The following is a 19,080-nucleotide window of genomic DNA, read 5'->3' on the forward strand; positions in this document are numbered from 1 at the left end:
AAAGGGGTAAGACAAAAACCTCTTACTTATGCATGCACACATACATACAAACCTGCAAAATAATAATAATAATAATAATAATAATAATAATAATAATAATAATAATAAATGTCAGTCTCTGGATGCAAACATATGACATTTTATTTCAGCATCAGTGAAGACTCCAGATTTGTTTTTTCTACGTAGCCCACACACCAACAGTCTAGTTATATGGCATATTTTCTTGCCCCTGGAAAGAAACTGGTTTCATTCTGAAAATAAAAATCCATTGCTCATTGATTCTACATTAACATTGAATATGCAGGGTAGAACTTACTTGCGTCCCCCCAATATTTTATTCAAGTTGGCTCCCCTCTCACCTGAGGCACGTGCAGGGAAGAATAACCTAATCAAGAGAAGGGTTTTCAAATGTGTATCAAGTAACGACACACAGGATCTAGAATGAATTTAGACTGAAAGCAGCACATTGAGGACAAGCATAAACATAGTCCCTGTCCCCAGACTCATGATTTAAAAAGGATGAGGAGGGAAAAGGTTTCATAAGAAAACATATAAGCATGCTGCTCCAACTTTCATCATAAAGCGATACCGTCCAGGCACAGTGTTGCATTCTCATTTGCTGTTGCTATTAGTTAGGCATTTTGCTGATTAGGAGGGATACAAACCAATAAAAGGCCTGCCTAATTCTGTCCTCCATCCAGGGCCGTCTTTACTCGGGAGTGCAAGGGGTGCATGGCACCCTGGCGCCAAATTCTGGGGGTGCCAGGTGGGCGACCAGCGCTTGCCGCTGAAGCTGCCTAGGCGCCTCCCTGCCGAAGAGCAGCGCTATGGCTGGGGATGGGCTTGGTCAAGGGCGCTAGCGGTGGCAGCAGCAGTGGGAGCTCTCCGGAGTCCCAGCTGTGGGCAGGGGGTGGGGCGAAGGCAAGGCAAGGCAAGGCAAGGCTCATTTTCTTCACCTAGGCTGACTTCCCGGGCCGCTGGAGCAGCCTGCCGAGGCCGCTACCTGTCCTGCACACTCCTCGGGCCCTGATCTCCCTCTGAGAAGCCCCTGCTGCCCCCGAAAGCGGAGCTCGTGGGACAATGGCAATGGCGCCAGCCCTGTTTTGCCCACGTGTGACGCCGGGAGGAGCAGTGCAGCGCCGCCCTGGGCGCTCGGCAGGTTGGCCTCCCCTTTGCCCCCAGGCTCCGCTGCGTGAAGGCAGCATCTACCCCCCCTCACCCCACAACCCCCGTCTCCCCTGCCTGAATGTAGGGTCCCCCTTCCTCAGCCACACACCTGTCTCCCCTGCGTGAAGGCAGCACCTCCCTTCCTCAGCCACATACCCCCTGTCTTCCCTTCGTGAAAGTAGCATTTATTACTACTCGGGAGGCGGTGGTGGCGGCAGCAGCAGCAAGATGGTGGCGCTGGGCGGATCTTTGCACCCTGGCGCCGCATATGCTAAAGACGGCCCTGCCTCCATGCAGCAATCATACTCAAGCAGTCTCCAGCAATGATTTTCCATACACATATCCAGGCCAAGTTGTGGAAGTTGTATATAAAATAAAGTTTATTATAAATTTGTATATAAAATAAATGTTTTTTGAATAGACAGTAAACTGGCACATCTATTTTTTTAAGTGGAAAGTTTCCTTGTTCTAGTGCAATGGAAGAAGGCTAAGAGATTCCTTGAGAGACAAGCACACCAGCAAGTGCCTTTGTGGCACCTGAAAAACTAATACACATTATTGTGGCATAAGGGACCATGGTCAGCTGACACGGACCAGACCGGACTAGTTACCTATTTAGCGTAATATTGCCTCCTTTGACGGGCAGCCCAACTCTAGCTTCCTGGCCAAAGCAGAGTAAATGGCAGCCTGCCTCCCACTTGCATTAGTACCAATACTTTCAAAAGGATTGCCCAGAGTCATTCATGGGAAGAGATAGGGTTAGGAGCGTCTCCTGCCTGAAACCTAAGACCCACTCCCAGACAATGCTGAGCAAGATGGATCAATGGCCCAACTTTCAGAATAAGCAGCCTCCTATGTTCCTATGTGTGATGAAGTGGGCTGTGGCCAAGGTGCATTTATTAGGCAACAATACATGCCTTCAATCTTTAATGTGCCATAAGGACATGTCTGTGTGTTTGGGTTTTTTTTGCTACAACAAACCTAGCTTTTCCTCTAAAATTTATCCTTTAGAATCATAGAACTGTAGAGTTAGAAGGATCCTGAGGGTCATGTAGTCCATTCCTCTGCAATGTAGGGATCCTGCCCACAGCTGTCCCTGCGTGGCCTTAAACCATCAACCTTCTGGTTAACAGCCAGACGCACTGATCCAATGCGCCACAGGAGGGCCAGAGATATATTTAATTGTTTCCCCCAGTACATACCTGTATATTTGATTACATTGCAAACATTGCTACTACCCTCATACAGTATCATTAGCTATTAACTGGGGCGGGCAACCAGCACAGATAGGGCACAGTCTTGTCAGCTGAGATGGAGCCAAAGGGGAACCTGGAGTGTTGTGGTTAGAAAATGGCAGCATTTAGTGATGATTGCCTTCACCAGCCCCAAGCAGGCACTTTACAGGTGTATGTTTCCCAGCCCCCACCCATCAGCTCTGGCTCCACCTACTGTTGGCCTCCCAGCTACCCGCCATACTAGTCTCAACGGCCACCAGCCCACCACTGCCACATACCAACCATGTCCAAAGGTCATGGGTTGTTAGCTACTTCTGCCACCACAAAGTGGAATGTATAGCACTTCTGGGCATCTCATCATGGGAAGAAGGCACTCAGATGTGACAGAACAGACAGAATGAAGAGACTTCTTTTTCCCTAAAAAAGTTTGAAGAACTCCTTTAGGTCTAGTGTGGTGGAGTGTCCAGAACAAATGTGAGGGGTGTCTCTTGAAGCCAGCATGATGAAAAGAACTCACTGACGAGAGCCTCTCGAGAAGGAGAGTTGGAAATGCCAGGAGCCAATGTGAATGGAATATGGCTCTTAGCTCATCTTCTTGGCCACAGTGGCATAGGTGCGTTCAATCTCCTCATCAGCTGGGCAGGTGTGACTGAACTCATCGCGGGCGTAGGCGTTGTGGAGATAGCGCCAAACTGCTGTCATCTCCAAGGGGATCTCAAAGTTGCGGTACTTTTTTGCAGCGATCTGAGGGGAAGGGATGGATGTAGAGAAATAAGAATAATTGGAGACTGATTTCCTCTTAAGCACAAAGTGTTGCTCAGGAGAGAGAAAAGTTGGGGCAATTAATTGGTGATTAAAGCTGGTGCCAGGTGTGGCATGATCCCTGGGCAGGATTATCCAGCACCCCACCTTAGCAAGCTTCCTTGGTGGTAGAATTCCAGTGGGAAATGTGCAGCTGTCTGCCCCTGGCTGGTTCCAAGAGGCAGCCATTTTAAATTGCCTACGGTGGCCCAGAGTGCAGAACATTGGGCGCTCCAAGGCATCATGGGAAATTTTAAATGGCAGTCTCCCAGAACCCACTGCAGAGAGGGGCTTGTGGCAGCCATCAGCACTGGTGGGCCCTGATGGAGTGTGTGGGCCTGGCCAGCTGCATGTCGATGCCAGATGTAGTTAAGGTAGAGAGCGTGACCTTGACAGAAGTTGACAACAGTCTCTCTGTGCTTTAGCTTACATAGAGGAACACAGGAAGATGCTTTAAACTGAGTCAGACCATTGGTTTATCTAGTTCAATACTCCCTGCACTAACTGGCAGTGGCACTCCAGGGATTCAGAGGGAGGACATTCCTAGTCCTTCCTGGAGATGCTGGGGACTGAACCTGGGACATTCTGCATGGAAAGCAGATGCTCTGCCAATGAGCTAAGGCCTTTCCCAGCCCTTGTTTGTTGTATGGCAGCATTTGGGAAATTCTGATCCTGTGGTCTAGTGACAAATATTTAGCCCATCTCAAGTCAAGGCTGCAATCAAGCAACATCTTGGGTGGAAGACAAGCTGCAGTGGAACAGAAACAGTGCTGTAAGTGACAGATGTGGTGTATAAGAGTGTTGAACTCTGACCTGGGAGACCACGGTTCGAATCTCCACTTAGCCGTGAAGCTCACTGGGTGACCTTGGGCCAGTCACTGTCTAGCCCCACTGACCTCGTGGAGTTGTTGTGAGGATGCAATGCAGATTGGTGAACCAAGTACACCACCCTGAGCTCCTTGGAGGAAAAGGTGGTATATAAATTTAATAACTAAAATAAAATACAATAATAATAAACATGGGGCAGAACGGGAAATGCCTTCTTGCATCCCTACCCATAAGCAGCCGCTTGGAGAACTGAGCCTTGATCTCTGGAACAGACATCATCAGCTTAGTATACTGGGAAAAGTACTCACCTTGATTATGTGGAGTTTAGGAAGCAGGTTGCAATCAGCTAATGTCATCCAATTCCCATCTAGGAACTTTCTCTTGGAGACCGGCACATCTTCTGCACAATCTTGGTCAATTTCCTCTGGGAGTGGAGTGCTTAAATAATCATCCAGGCGCTTGAATTCTCTCAACAAAGCCTTTTCCATATCTGAATCATAAGAACCAGCCACGAATTTAAGTGTTTGTCCAATTTAAACAGTTTTAGTCCATCATTTCGCTTTTGCTTTCTAACCAATTTTATCTATTGATTGATGGACTGCCCTGAAATATGTCAACACTGTTATATTTTAAGGGCTTTGCATATGGGCAAGATAATGGCTACATTTGGCTGCCAAGCTATACCATAGCTCAGCATGGCATGAACAAGCCTAGGAAAGCCTTAGGCTTGCACAAACACCTTTCCTTCTGTCCACCCCTGGCACAGCCAGGAGGAGAATGGGGACGCTTGTTGCTTCCAGTTTTGCTTAACCATCAGGGCTGGTTCAGCCATTAGATGGGGTGTGGCTCCCACCGCAGGTGGTGGAAGCCCTCCAGGTGGCAACCCTTTTATTGCTTCCGTCAGTGGCAGAGAAGTGGTGCCTGCATCAGCACTGATGTTGGCTGACACCTTGCCAATTTCAGGCAAGATATTGCCAAAATCAGATAAGATCTCACTGAGATCTCACCCCAAATCAGTGCTGATGCTAGTGCCACTTCTCTGCCATCAGTGGAGGTGGCAGGGCAGGTGGTACAGGCAATTTGGTGATTAAAACCAATTAAAAATTAGAACCAATTTAAAATTAATCTGGATTTTAGTGCAAATTTATTCTTGTAAACACATTTTTTGCCCACAGTGTTCACTCATGTACAGACTTCTGTAATGCACTTTTGAATATGATTCTCACTAATATATTTGTTTTTATGCCCTAATATGTGCATTTTTGTAAACATTGTTTGGTTGGAAAAGTGGCATCACAAAATTTGAATAAGTGCACATGGCAAAAGACAGCGGTATTTTAGTTCGTGTATCGTTTTGGGAAGGAGAAATTCAATTAAATAAATTTAAATACTTAGCTAACTGACCAATTGCATCACAGATAACTCGGTTCTATCCCCGCTAACATGAAGCCTGCCCCCCTAAAATAAATGCCATGACTCCCAGATTATCGAGTCCCCTCTTATGAATATGATAATACAATTAGCATCACTCCTATGTATTGTCCTTGCTTATTTCATTCTAGATATTTCCCAAAGGAAATAAATTTAATAATCTTACTTTTGTTTGCTTCCTTGTGGGGGTTCTTGATGTACGCAGAGAACTTGGCAAAAATGTTCCTGCCAACAGCCATAGAATCCTGGTTTTGTGGGGTGAGCCGGGGGTATCTTAATTAGAAGCACAGAGTTAATTTAGATGTGCAGGAAAATAACTCAGAACTCTCATGCTTCCATTGAACCAGCCACTTGCTTATATTATTGTCTCGAACCCCATCTCATAAGAGCTTGAAAGAACAAGAGACACAATTCTGGACACCATAACAAGGTATTCTAGAGACATGGCATACAACTGAGCACAGCACAAGGTCTCTGAAACCTCAGTAGGGTAAAAAGGGGCAGAGTCTGGTAGAGTAGGGGTGGAGGCTAGTGGTACCCAGCAGAAACAGGAGGTGGAACCTGGCAGGTTATAGGAAATACCTGGTAGCTGAGTAAACAGTGTTATCTCTCAAGCTAAGCAGAAAACAACCTGATTCTGGCTTCTCCCCACTAAGATTTTACACCTCATTCTGAAGACTCTAAGAGGCACGCTAAACCCTGAAGCTTCATGTCAACTGTTGAGATGCTACAGAGAAATCCTGTATCTAAGTGGAAGTGTTGTCTTCAGTTTTGCAGGGAGGGTAAGTCCTGGACAAGATGCCTTCAGCCACCGCTGTCTGGGCATCCACCTCCCCATTGCTTTTGCCACTGGGTGCTGGCTTGTGTTGTCAAAATGACATAAGAAAAAGCCCTGCTGCTGCACCAGGCCGGCCAGTGAGCCATCTAGTTCTGCACCCTGTTTTTGCAGTGGTCATAGGAAACCCGCAAGGGACCCCTTGGGCCCAATTTGCATCACCACTGAAAAGGATGCTCCTCTTCCTCCTCCTCCTCTTTGCTCAGCCCTCCTGCTTCCTGCTTTAGAGAAGACAGGCGAGCAGGCAGCAAAATCAAGGAGGAGGAACATCAGAGGACTCTAGGGGTTGCCAGTGATGGACCACTACTGGGAGCCCAATGATGCTGACCTTGTAAAAATAAGCTTTGCTAGTAGGCAACAAAACTTGATCAGGCAGGGCTGGCAATTTGCTGAGCATTCAGCCTCTGCACAGCTTTAAAGCCCTGCTGGTGCTGGTTTGTGGGAAGAGAAAAGCTTGTAGGTACCAGCAATGCAACTTACAACCAGCAGAGGGTACTGCTGTAATACTTTGCATTTCCTTCGAGCCCTTGGCACTGACCTTTTAGGCTGTGGACACGCCATATATTTCAAGCACATCGTTTCCCCCAAAGAATCCTGGAAACAGCAGTTTGTCCCTCACCGAGTTATAATTCCCAGCACCCTTAGTAAACAACAGTGCCCAGGATCCTTTAGGGAGTATCACGTGGTTTAAACATGCTTTAAATATATGGTATGCCTTAGTGTCTTTAGCTGAAATTTTGACACCAAAGTGTCTTTTGGGCTTTCTTCTTTTTTTTACAACAAAGGAATGTGGAACATGAAAACAGCATAGTTCTCTGGGCATACTCTCGTGTGACACCTGAAAGATTAGATTCAGAATGGCATACACTTTCTTTCTCCCCAAGAAGTTAAGAACCATTGCAGCCTAGTGGTTAGAGCTGGGATACAGTACTTGTGGCCCTCTGGGTGTCATTGGACTCCGGCTCCCATCAACCCTGGCCAGCAAAGCATCTGCGTTTCTCTTGCGCTTGCGACTGATTGCAAGGGAGACCCTTTGCAGAGCATTAGTCCTTTAAAGTGCCTCCTGTTTACTGCAGCTGTGGCCAGAGAATTGAGAGAGCACGTGCCAACTATGACTGCATCTTGGCTATGCTCCTATCCTTAGCTCTCTTGTTTCCCTTGGCTTGGCTATGGATGTACAGTCCTTTAAAGAGCAAAGAGACCCCATAAGGGAGTGGGGGTGGAAATAAATTCTTGAACATCCCTGCCATTGCATCCCTACAACTGAACACTGGGGCATGCATGTAGTCTTCCCGTTTGCAACCTTCTTTGTGCCTCTTCCACTTTCTTTGGGGCTCTCTGTGTCCTTCTCTCTCCTCCTCAACCCCCCCCCCCCTCTTCCCTGCAGTGATAGAGAACTTCCCTTTATTGTTTTTTAATCTCTCCAGCCAATACACTTCCTCCCCGATCCTGGTGGGGAAACAGATGGGTTTTACAAGCAGTCCCTGTCTCTCAACGGGAGGCCAAAATCACGGCCACTCCACCCCCTGCAAGAGGTCGTTGCTTAGTTGCATATGTTCATTTCACATTCCAAAAGACACAGCTATCACGTTGGTGAGCATCCTAGCGGAGCTAAAATTGTGTCGCTCTGGACTCTGTTGCTGTCGCCTTCTGTACAGGGTTTGGGAATTTTTGGGATGGGAAACCTGTGCACTCCAACTCCCATCAGCCCCAGCCAGCATGGCCAAGGATCAAGGATGGTGGAATTCACTAGTCCAAAGGCAAAGGACAAAATGATGCCCCCTCTGCATTCCTTGTAGAGAATCTAACTAGATTGGCAATTGATTCTTATTACTTCAGTCCTGATGACAGGCCAGAATCCTCTCAGTACACCTGAAGGCATCAAATCAGCTTGTGGAGGGCGGGAGCATAACAGGCCAAGAAGCATGCACCCGTCTGCCCCCTCACAAGACGAGAATGGCCAGTGGATTTGGAGGGAACAACCAGAGAGCAGCTGCCACTGCTCACCAGTGTCTGCTGCTTGAGGCAGTAGCCTCACTGTGCCTTGTGGTAGGGCAGGCCCTGCCTTGAGTCACACATCCCTGCCACGGTGGAGGCAAAAACCATTTTTGTCTTGTGAGGACAGAAACAAAAACAACAGGAAAAGGGTGGGGGCACTTGCAGACCGTTGCTAATTTTTAGTGGGATTCAACCACATACCAGCAAAATCAAGCTGTGTAACTGGTTCTCTGAAAGATCAGACTTTCTGCAGTAAGGAAAGGAATGGGGAAATGCACTGGAAAGTGTAGGACAACACTTACTCTGATGCAACGTCATCTGACCTCCCTACAAACAAAGCAAGATGGATGCTCATTAAGTAGCCAACATTGGCTAATCTCTGTGCATACATATTGGGGTGAATGCTCCATAAACAGGGTGTTTGGAAGCACTCAGAAATGAATTTTTGGTTTCACCTGGGGAGCTGGATTTCCTAAATAAAAAAATTCCAAGTAGACTGACATTACGTGTTGGGCTAGCAAGGCCTGCCTGTGTGGTTGCTTCTGCACCCTTATATCTTTCTCGAAACACAAATGATTATGATGGCACAACCATTTCCCAGTGGCCTAAAGAAAATAGACGCTGTAAGGGCTGCCATGGGCTTCCTACGGTACATGGGAGGAGCCTGATATAATAGTGCCTTATTCTCCTTTCCCCAACAATAGAATGTTGAGCTATTCTTTGGACGAAGGAGTGCTTTTATATGGTGTGTTATAAATAAATCTATTTATACCTCTACTGTTTATAAAAAGGGTAGAGCATGCAGCACAAGCCGTGTTTATTTCCAAGGTCTGATTGATGCAAGTTCCTGATTCTAGTCACATCCACACCATACACTGAAAGCACTGTTATACCACTTTACCATCCATGCAAACTGTAGCTTATTAACAGCACCCGTAACACAGTACAGTTCCCAGGATTCCCCACATCTATTAAAGTGGGAGAATAGTGTTTTAAATGTATGGTGCAGCTGTGACCAGCCTTTTTTTATCTGTTCCTCACTGCCAGCATCCCACAGCCCCTCATCTACAGGTAATAAGGCTCCTGTCCCTTTAACCATGGCAGCACATGTAAAACCTCAACAGATGCAGCTTTCTCCCTCAGCGACAGCACCATGATAGGGAATACTTTATTCAATGCCTTTCTATGTGCTTCACAGCTGTTAAAGACACTTGAAGCCCTGCCAAAGGTGGTGGTTGCAAAACCTATCCTCCTGGTTCATTTAGGGAGCATTGCACATTCGGTCAGAGTGCACATTTAGGGAGCACTGCACATTCGGTCAGAGTGAAAGGGACAGTCAAACAGATAAAATAACCCAATAAATAAGACTACAGCTTGAATTGCCCTGCTTGGTTTGAATTGACAGGATGCAGCTTTTACAAGTGGAAGGCAGTTTCTCTACATTGTGCATGGAAAATGCAACAGGATTCTGCCTCAGCACCTGGCACTGCACATGAAGAAGAGAGTGCCTCTGTACATGCATCAAGTGCTTTTTCTGCACAACCGAAATAACATCTGAAATCAGGGCAAAGGGGCTAACATTTTCAGAGGGATATGTAGCTAGGAGGAAATGAAAGGAGCCTAAGATGTTAAATATTGAGGTACTTGGGTGGTGGAAGAGTCTGCTCCAGAAAGTCTTCAATCTTCAGGAAGTCTGTTTTCAGCTCCTTGTTGAACACCATGAACGGAGGCTTGGTCCCAGGGGCCAGGTCTTTTAGCTCTTCAGGTTTCCTAAACAATGGGGGTCAACAGAAGAAGGAAAAGAAAAGAAAAGGAAAAGAGTCTCCTTCTGCCTATATTGGAGGTATTCTGCCTATATTGGTGCCTAAATGGAGGCTCCATTTAGATATCATGGCTAGCAGCCACTCCTCTAAGTTTCTTTTAAAGACTGTGCATCTATCTCCACGTGGCTATCACTGCAACAATGGCCCTGCATCCCAAAAGTTAACTGTGGATTGCAGGGAACCTCAGGCCTGAGGGCCAAATGCACCCCTCCAGGGCACTCTATCTGGCCTTTGGGATTATCCCCAGGCCACACCCACTTCCCAGGTTGACACCCCCACCAAAACAGCTTTGCATCATCCTTGAGTGTTTTTGCCTGACTGGAATAGATGTTTGCCTCTATGACAGACAGAGTGTGTGTGTGTGTAGATAGATGCACAGACTTTAAAAGAAGTTTCATCTAGAAAGATGCAGACCTTATGGCTACAATACAAAAATCTTGTTTTTTCCTTTCTTCCCCCAGCCACCCACCTCTCTGCTTTGTTTAACCAGTTCTGCCTGATTAACAATTCTCGAGAACTCAGAAGCTTGTTCACTATTATGTTTTATCTCTCTCTCTCTCTCTCTCTCTCTATATATATATATATATAATGTTCCTAATAAAGATGCTGCCAAACTGCAGGTCTTGGAATTTCTCTAATCCTTTGTGAAGCATGAAGGATGCAGAGGTCCACCTCCATCCTCTTACCTGGTCATATCAACTGTTGTCACGTTGAACCGGACGCCTTTGAGCCACAAGACCATGAAGAGGCTTTGGCAGAAGGGGCAGTTCCCAATGTTCTCTCCATCTAAGCCAGCCTGCAGTTAGAGGCAGAATGGGAAGCACTCAATGGCCATCCCTCTATGAGAGGAGCTTCACAACACACACCCACACCCACACCCACACCCACACACACACACACACACACCCCCGACAAGGAAAGATTCTGGCAGTTCTAAACAGCTAATTTTCTGCATTATATGGTGCACATGCAACAGAGAAGTCTCAGATCATGCTGGCAGCTGCTTTGTGGAAAATGGTGGTTAAAAATGCTTTATTTATTTAGTGTTGGGTGTTCACAGAACTTAAAATTTTAGAGCTGAATGGGGCCTTAGAGGCAGGGTCCCCCCCAGCTGGAACTTGCTGGAACTCAGTTCCGGCACCTCTTAAGTGGGCACCATTGCCATTATAAGAGAACAAGGGAGGCGTTTATGGTGAGTTCTGGCACCTCTTTTTCCAGAAAAATAGCACTGCTTAGAGGTAATCAAATCTACACACCCCATTTAATGCAGGATTTGAAGTACAAGATACAACTACAGCATCCTTGGAAGGTGACTGCTCTCTCTTTGCTCAAATAGCCCCAGGGATGGAGAGTTCATCTCGTCTCACTTTACATCCATCATAGTAAGGCCATAAAGAAGGTCAGTGTCGGTATACCAGTATTTTGGAGAAAGGGATGAGAGAGGTGCTGGCCACAGGAGAGGTGAGATTTAAATGTCAGTAGTTTTTTACCACTACATTAGCTCCAGAGGAAACCTGAGGCAGTGATTAAGGGTGCAATGTCAGTATTTCTGGGTGGGATTCATTCACGTACCAGCAAATACAGGTTGCATAGTTATAGCTGATGGAGAGATCTTCTGCAACAAACACACTTCTCTGCAACATTGGACTTTTTGCAATAAGGAAAGTGATGGAGAAAATGCATTGGAAAGTGTGGGATAACACTTGTTTTGATGCAACATCATCTAACCTGTTTGTTATTATGGTATGTATTTTAGTGTTTTTATATTGTAAGCTGCCCAGTGATCCTCAGATGAAGGGCAGTATAGAAATTTAATAAATACATTTAAAGTAGAGTGGTACCTCAGGTTACATATGCTTCAGGTTACAGACTCCACTAACCCAGAAATAGTACCTCGGGTTAAGAACTTTGCTTCAGGATGAAAACAGAAATTGTGGGGTGGCGGCACGGCAGCAGCAGGAGACCCCATTAGGTAAACTGGTGCTTTAGGTTAAGAACAGTTTCAGGTTAAGAACGGACCTCCGGAATGAATTAAGTACATAACCAGAGGTACCACTGTACATTTAAAACAACTGACCTTCCTAAAAAAAATCCTGGCAACTATAGTTTTCTAAGAGTTCTGTCAACTATAGCTCTGTGAGGAGTAAGCTGCAGTTCCCAGGATTCGGGGGGGGGGGGGGAGAGTCATGTGCTTTAAAAGTACTTTACATGTATGTATGTTGTATATGCAACCACTATCTAATGCTCCTGCAAACAAATCAAGATGAATGCACCCTCAACTAGAATTAAATTTTTACATAATATGGGCATGTATGGGCATGTACTCAGATGTCAGTCCAGTTCTGTGGGTCTTATTTCCATGTAAAGGTAAAAGTAAAGGGACCCCTGACCGTTAGGTCCAGTCATGGCCGACTCTGGGGTTGCGGCGCTCATCTCGCTTTATTGGCCGAGGGAGCCGGCGTACAGCTTCTGGGTCATGTGGCCAGCATGACTAAGCCCCTTCTGGCAAACCAGAGCAGTGCACGGAAACACCGTTTACCTTCCCACCAGAGCGGTACCTATTTATCTGCTTGTACTTTGAGGTGTTTTCGAACTGCTAGGTTGGCAGGAGCAGGGACCGAGTAACGGGAGCTCACCCTGTTGCGGTGATTTGAACCACCGACCTTCTGATTGACAAGCCCTAGACTCTATGGTTTAACCTACAGTGCCACCCGCGTCCATGTAAGCATGCATAATATTACTATGTTGGAGCGAGGGAACAGATGAAGGCAGGAATTGAGTGTGTGAGGGAGAGAAAGACGGGTTCCAGATGCAAATAGGACAGGTGGCTCCTGCAATTTTAATGGATTTATGGAAGAATGAACTCTTGGACACTGTAGCTTGTTATGCAAGCTGCAGCTACTGAAATGCACTCCTCTACACAACTAAAGTGTAGCAGCCTAGCTCTCTTTCTCCAGCTACCTGAGAAACAGAGTCATTGCTGGGACATGGTACTCATCCCTATGCAGCTACTCAGATGAAAGTTCCACTGAGGCTTACTCCAATGCAAACTTGCACAGAACTGTAGCCTAGACTCCGATTCTTGAGCAAGTTACCAGTCGCCAAATCTCATACCACTTTGAAATGGGTTTTGGGAGCTGTTTTGTTGCAGCAGCAAATTACGCCTTTAGCTTTGCTTGTTGTTATTCCTGAGTCAAGCAGGACTCCACACCATACATTTAAAACATGTGACTTCTCCCAAAGCATCCTGGGAACTGTTGTTTGTTAAGGGTGCCGGGAATTGCAGCTCTGTGAGGGGCAGTGCCCGTAACAGTTTCTGGGATTCTTTGAGGGAAGCCATGTGCTTTGGACGTGTGTTGGATGTATTTTAAATGCATGGTGTGGATCTGCCCTTATCCTGCCACCAGCTGCCATGCCCCTTGCCCCCCAACCCCAGGCGCAACAGACAGCAGTCACCACTGAGTAGCTCTCATGAACAGATCACCAGGCTAAGCCCACCCCATCTCAAACCCTGGGAGGTGCCGCTTAGCTGGAAGCTGGCATTATTTATTTTCTTTCTCTTGCTTTCAAATGAAACCGTACATTGCTTCCGTTTCCTTAGGTGGGAGCTGTATCAGGGGTGAAAGCAATACTGAAAGCCCTTGGTGTTCTTTGCCAGTCTATTGTGGCAAAACATTATCTTCTTGGCCTGTGGCTGTCAGGGCCTCGGGAAGTGAGATAAAGGAAAATACACAGAACTCTTGGTTGGGAAACCTGGAAGGCGAATGACAGTGTTTTGGTATTGTAGTCCAACAGGAAGGGAGTCTGCACACTGGCCAGGGAAAACCTCAAGAGGGAAGGTGTGGAGGAAATAATACACTAAAGTTTTCCATAATCCCCATCTTTTTATTTCTGTTTCTTTTCATTAGTGAAGCTAAGGAGCCTATTCATCTTTTCCAGAGATCGAATCTGTGTTTTCCCCACAACAACACCCTCTTTGAACTCTTGAGATTTGATGTGGCAATAACTTCGCACAATCATGTTAGCCTGCTTTAGTTTGAAACCACTCTCCTGTACAACACTAAGGTATAGAAACTTATTTTCAGAAAATGAAGAAAAAGAAAAGAAACAGTCACCTGGCAACTTCCCACTTTCCCAATATAGGCTCATTCACACCTTACACTGAACAGAGGGACAAGTTGTCCCTACATGTGGACAAGTGTTTGTGTGAAAGTACTTGAATGTTACATGTACAGGAGCACCCAGCTCAACCACTATGTTCACAGGTGCACAAAATGTCCACTTATTAAATATGATATTGAACACCGCTTATGTCAGGTCTAGACTGGTTTTAGTATTGTGGGGTTTACTTTGTTTTTCTACTAGAACCCAGAGATCCACCAACCAAGGGCATTGTTAAGAGAATGGACCATGAAACCCAACCTTTGGTACCTTAATTATGATTTGTTAAGATAAGTGAAGCTGTAGTGCTTCAGAGGTGCTGTCAGCAATCTTTACAACACTCCTGCAAGGTAGACCAGTAATACTATATCAATTTACTGATGGGTTGCTCTCCAGCAACCACTGTTGCCTGCAACTGGCTCTCAGGGGCAAAGAAATTGCACACCCCTTGTATACTGAGCTCGACGGATCACGGACCCTGCATAAGGAGCAGCCCTACGCTGAAAATCTGAGTTTACCTATTCAATATCCCATCTTCCTTCTTTCATGGAACTCAAGCACACTTTTTGCTCCTAGGAAGTCTCCTCTGTAAGCACTGACTATACCAAGACCTGCTTAGTTTCAGCAAAACATGTCAATTTCAGTTCTCTCTGTTTCTCATTTTTCAAAACTTAAATTTAGTTCTCCACATTTTGCAGAAATTTGCGATTAAAAAAAAATCATTGTGATTATGTGCCAGCATTTCTCCTAATACACACTTTTTAATATGCAGTTTTGACTAAATACACATCTTTGCAAGCAATTTCCCCAATACAATGCATTTTTCTTTGTTATTTACACTAATATATTAATTTTATGTACACTTTCCTCTAATATATGAATTTTTAAAGAAAAAATTATTGTAAACATGGTCTGGTTTCGAAGAATAGCTGCGTTTAGGTTCACGTGTTGTTTCAGATTTGATGGATTCGCTTTTAAATGCAAAGTGAATTGCCTGATGAGACTAAGCCATTTCTCACCTTCTCACCCCTTGCCTTTTCCTGTAAGACCTATTACAGTCGTTAAGAGTCGTCAGCAGGCTCATCTCAGCTATCTGCTAATCTCCAATTCCCACCACCCTTCTGAGTAATACCCCTCCCCACCTTCTCACTATATAGAAGGATCTGGCAACTTCTGTTTCAGTGTATCTGAAGAAGTGTGCTTGCACACGAAAGCTCATACCAAGAACTAACTTAGTTGGTCTTAAAGGTGCTACTGGAAGGATTTTTTTTATTTTGCCTGATGAGAGTTATAGTCCAGCAACAACTGCACTGAACTCTTCTATCAATCTTTCAGTTATAATTCTCAGCAACCCTTCACAAACCACAGTGCCCAGAAGTATGTGAGGGAAGAATGGGCTTCGAATGTGCTTTAAAGGTACAGTTTGCACAAAGCCTTAGCAAGAGAGGCTGAAAGATATAGCTTTAAAAGAATAACAACAACAACAACGAAATAAATACTGCAGCCATTTTTTGGGCACTGCACAGTTCTTATCTGTATCCTGTAAAAACATTCACATTTACTATGGGACAGATCTCTGTGACAGGGCTGATAAGTTAAGGGTGAACGCCAGGCACAACAACTTCCTGAGAGGAGCACTGCCTCTCCCCGCACTTGTCCCCAAACTAACTAAGCTTCTGAAAACACCGAAAGCCAAGCAAACAATATGGAATCTATGGCGTGAATCTGTGTTGGAGGCAGAGACTTGTTGCACATGCAACATACATTTAAAGCACAGACACCAAAGAAGCATGGGAACTGTAGTTTATCCCTTACAGAGCTACAACCCAGCACCCTGAACAAACTACAGTTCCCAGGATTCTTTAGGAGGCAAAACAGCTTTAAATGTATGGCGTATACTCAGTCCCTGGCTCCCGTGGGCACACTGTGTACACATCAGTACACTAAATCTTCAGTGTTGTGAAATCCAAGCAAGTTCAAACTTTTGGGTCTGTGAACTGGTCACACCCAAGCATGCAACCAAAACTTCGGTGTGTCAGACAGGCTATTTATAAGCACAAAGAAGTGCACAAACACATAGGAATATAGCACATTAATGCAGTGGCACAGTTAAGCTAATCTTAAACTTTGGACTAAGTGGGTGGTACTCAACTAAGTTGCTGAGAGTTGTTAAGGGATCTACTGTTCCCCGCACAGATCTACAGTTTTCAGAGTTCCCTGGAAGAGGGATGATTGTTAAACCTCTCAAGGAATTGTAGCTCCATGATGGGGATAGAGGTCTCCGAACACTCTCAGTGCCTTTAACAAACTACAGTTCCCAGGATTCTTTGGGAGAAGCTGTGAATTTTGAAACCACTTTAAATGGATAGTACAGATGGAGCCCAAATTTGCTCCATTAACTTCAACAGGTCTTCTGCGAGGCACATACCTCCACATGTGGTGGGAGTGTCCCAAAATCCAACAATTCTGGACAATAACCATACGAGAAGTAAGTAAAATAACTAAGCAAGTATTAGAAATCACCCCAGAATTGGCCTTACTAAACATCTGCTAAGACAATAATGCCCACTTACACTACAAAGAACCCACCTAATTTCAGCAGCCAGAAGCATCATAACTAGACACTGGAGAGACCTGTCAGGAGTAAGCATGGACCAATGGTACCAAATAGTATGGGAAACAGCCTTACTAGAAAAATTAACCAATAAACTGAAACTGACACAGGGACAAATAGAAGAAGACACCTTCACCCCGGTACGGCTCCCCTTTAGCACATACACAGCCCAACAAGACAACGACAAAAATCCACCAACAGCATACAAATCAATATGGCTAACCTGATCCAAAACACCCACCCACCCCACTCATACATGAAAACAAAGACCACCACAGCCAACCACAAATGAACAGCCACACCCTAGGCCAACCCCAACCTCTCTCACCACCAAAGGAAGACAAGCGAACAGCAAAGAACCTGCACAAGCAATGCTGACACCAAACCCTACATACAGTAAGTACAATAGAAACATCGCCACCCGACCCCACCCATCTTCTCCCCTCCCCTCCCTTTTCTTCCTAATGTCTCAACAAATGAAACTGATTTGTAAAAATGTTACATGGGGGGGGGGGGGAAATACAAGAGAGATACATTGCAAACACTTTTGTAAATCAAGAAAATCTTTAACAAACAAACAGGTCTTCTGCGAATAAATTTTAGTTGAATGACTCCTATAAATCTTACAGGATTACTTCGCTTAACTGAGCCAGCCCAACTGCATTTGGGGACCTTCCTATTCACTCTGGGAAGAGGGGAAAGCAGCAGCTGATCTGAGGCTGATGCAAAAATACCCCAGGGCTGTTGTTGCAGGTCCCATTACTAAACATATTTTGCTGACCGGCTTCTGCCCCAAAGCTTCACCCTGACAACACCAGTCTATTAGTCCAACCCTTACCTTGACAAAGAGCTCGATCTCTGGTTCCTTCAGGGGGCTGCGGAGTCGACTTGCCATCGTCTCTTCTTCTGCCCGCAAAACACTGCTGGTGAACGGTTATTTCGCTCTGGTTGTCTCTCAACAAATGTCCACAGGGAAGCAGGTGGGAGTTCTGACAGTACGGTGTTTTTCTCCAGGCAGCCGTGAAGATGAGTCCCTCTCCAGGACTGTATGTCACTTGGCTATGAGTTCACCCCCGTCACTTTGCTTCCTTCCTCCAAACTATTTAAGCCAGCAGCTTTGAGGTGTGCAGACTGACCCCATGGGGTGGGGGGGATTTCCACAGAGACCTACCAGGTTCCAGGCGTGAGTCAGCAATGTTGGGCTATCAAAGAGCAACACACCACCTTCTCCTCTGGTGTATCAAGGAAGCCAGATGTTGCCCTGACTCTCTGAGAAACATCCCAGAATAACTTCTGTTCTTTGAGTGGAACTCCACAGCTACCAGAGTTTCTATTACAGGAAACAAGCCGGAGATTTTCCTGTAGTGGTTTAAGAGGTCCCTATTTAATATATCACTCCTAGATTTGGGGGGTTTTCTGGGGTGCGTGTGATACCTTCTCTCAAGTACTTCCAGTATACTAAGACACTCCCGTTTTGGGGGGCCCCAGGGGCACATTTAGAAATCTAATAAACTGTCATGGGTACCATGAAATACCCTTTCCACACACTGGCGATGCTCAGACACACAAAGAACTGGAAAAAACAGCCCCTTGACAAAATTCCCCCACAATATATCACACTGCAACACACACCTGCAACCCCACAGACTCCAATGCATACAAATACAACCCCACATACCAACACAAACCCCGGTAAAACACACCTATTACTCCCTCACATCCAGAACCTCAATAACCCCAAAGCATCTGCAACTTCCACATCCCCTGCAGCCCCACATCCCCTTCCTTCAACCCCACACATTATTGCTGGAGCAGGGTGTTCCAACGTGTGGCCCACATGCGGCCCTCAAGGCCTTTTTTGGGTGGCCCTCAGCAACATTTTATGCTGCCCCTCACCCCGCGGCTGAGTGTCTGTGCAGGATGGGAGGGATGGGAATGAAGAAAGGAATATTCTGGAAGATCAGATAACTGACTGGCAAGAACCCTGGCATCATTCCACACTGCAACATTTTATTGCAGATCCCATGACCAAACTCAATATGTTTACACATTATATTTTATTTCATTTAATAAACAAAATGAAAACAAAACTCTAAAACTAAACAAAAAACTATCACTCAACACAACTGAATCTTTCCCCTTATTTTGAAGGGAGGAAGTTTTCCTCTCTAAACAATTTAACAAAGC

The 19,080-nt window shown here is 45.6% G+C and overlaps 1 protein-coding gene across 1 annotated transcript; it reads right to left on the minus strand.

Annotated features, from left to right (window-relative positions):
• Positions 1 to 1,529: 1,529 nt before the first annotated feature.
• Positions 1,530 to 18,209, minus strand: CLIC2 (chloride intracellular channel 2). Its single transcript, XM_080990267.1, has 6 exons — positions 17,732 to 18,209; positions 10,805 to 10,914; positions 9,940 to 10,065; positions 5,629 to 5,735; positions 4,340 to 4,521; positions 1,530 to 3,146 (listed from the first exon to the last, which is right to left on the minus strand). Exons 1-6 carry the CDS (start codon positions 17,786 to 17,788, stop codon positions 2,985 to 2,987), a joined length of 744 nt encoding a protein of 247 aa, XP_080846393.1. The 5' UTR covers positions 17,789 to 18,209; the 3' UTR covers positions 1,530 to 2,984.
• Positions 18,210 to 19,080: the final 871 nt, after the last annotated feature.

The sequence above is a fragment of the Podarcis pityusensis genome, assembly GCF_964106645.2.
Source record: "Podarcis pityusensis genome assembly, chromosome: Z".
In the NCBI taxonomy this organism is placed as follows: domain Eukaryota; kingdom Metazoa; phylum Chordata; class Lepidosauria; order Squamata; family Lacertidae; genus Podarcis; species Podarcis pityusensis.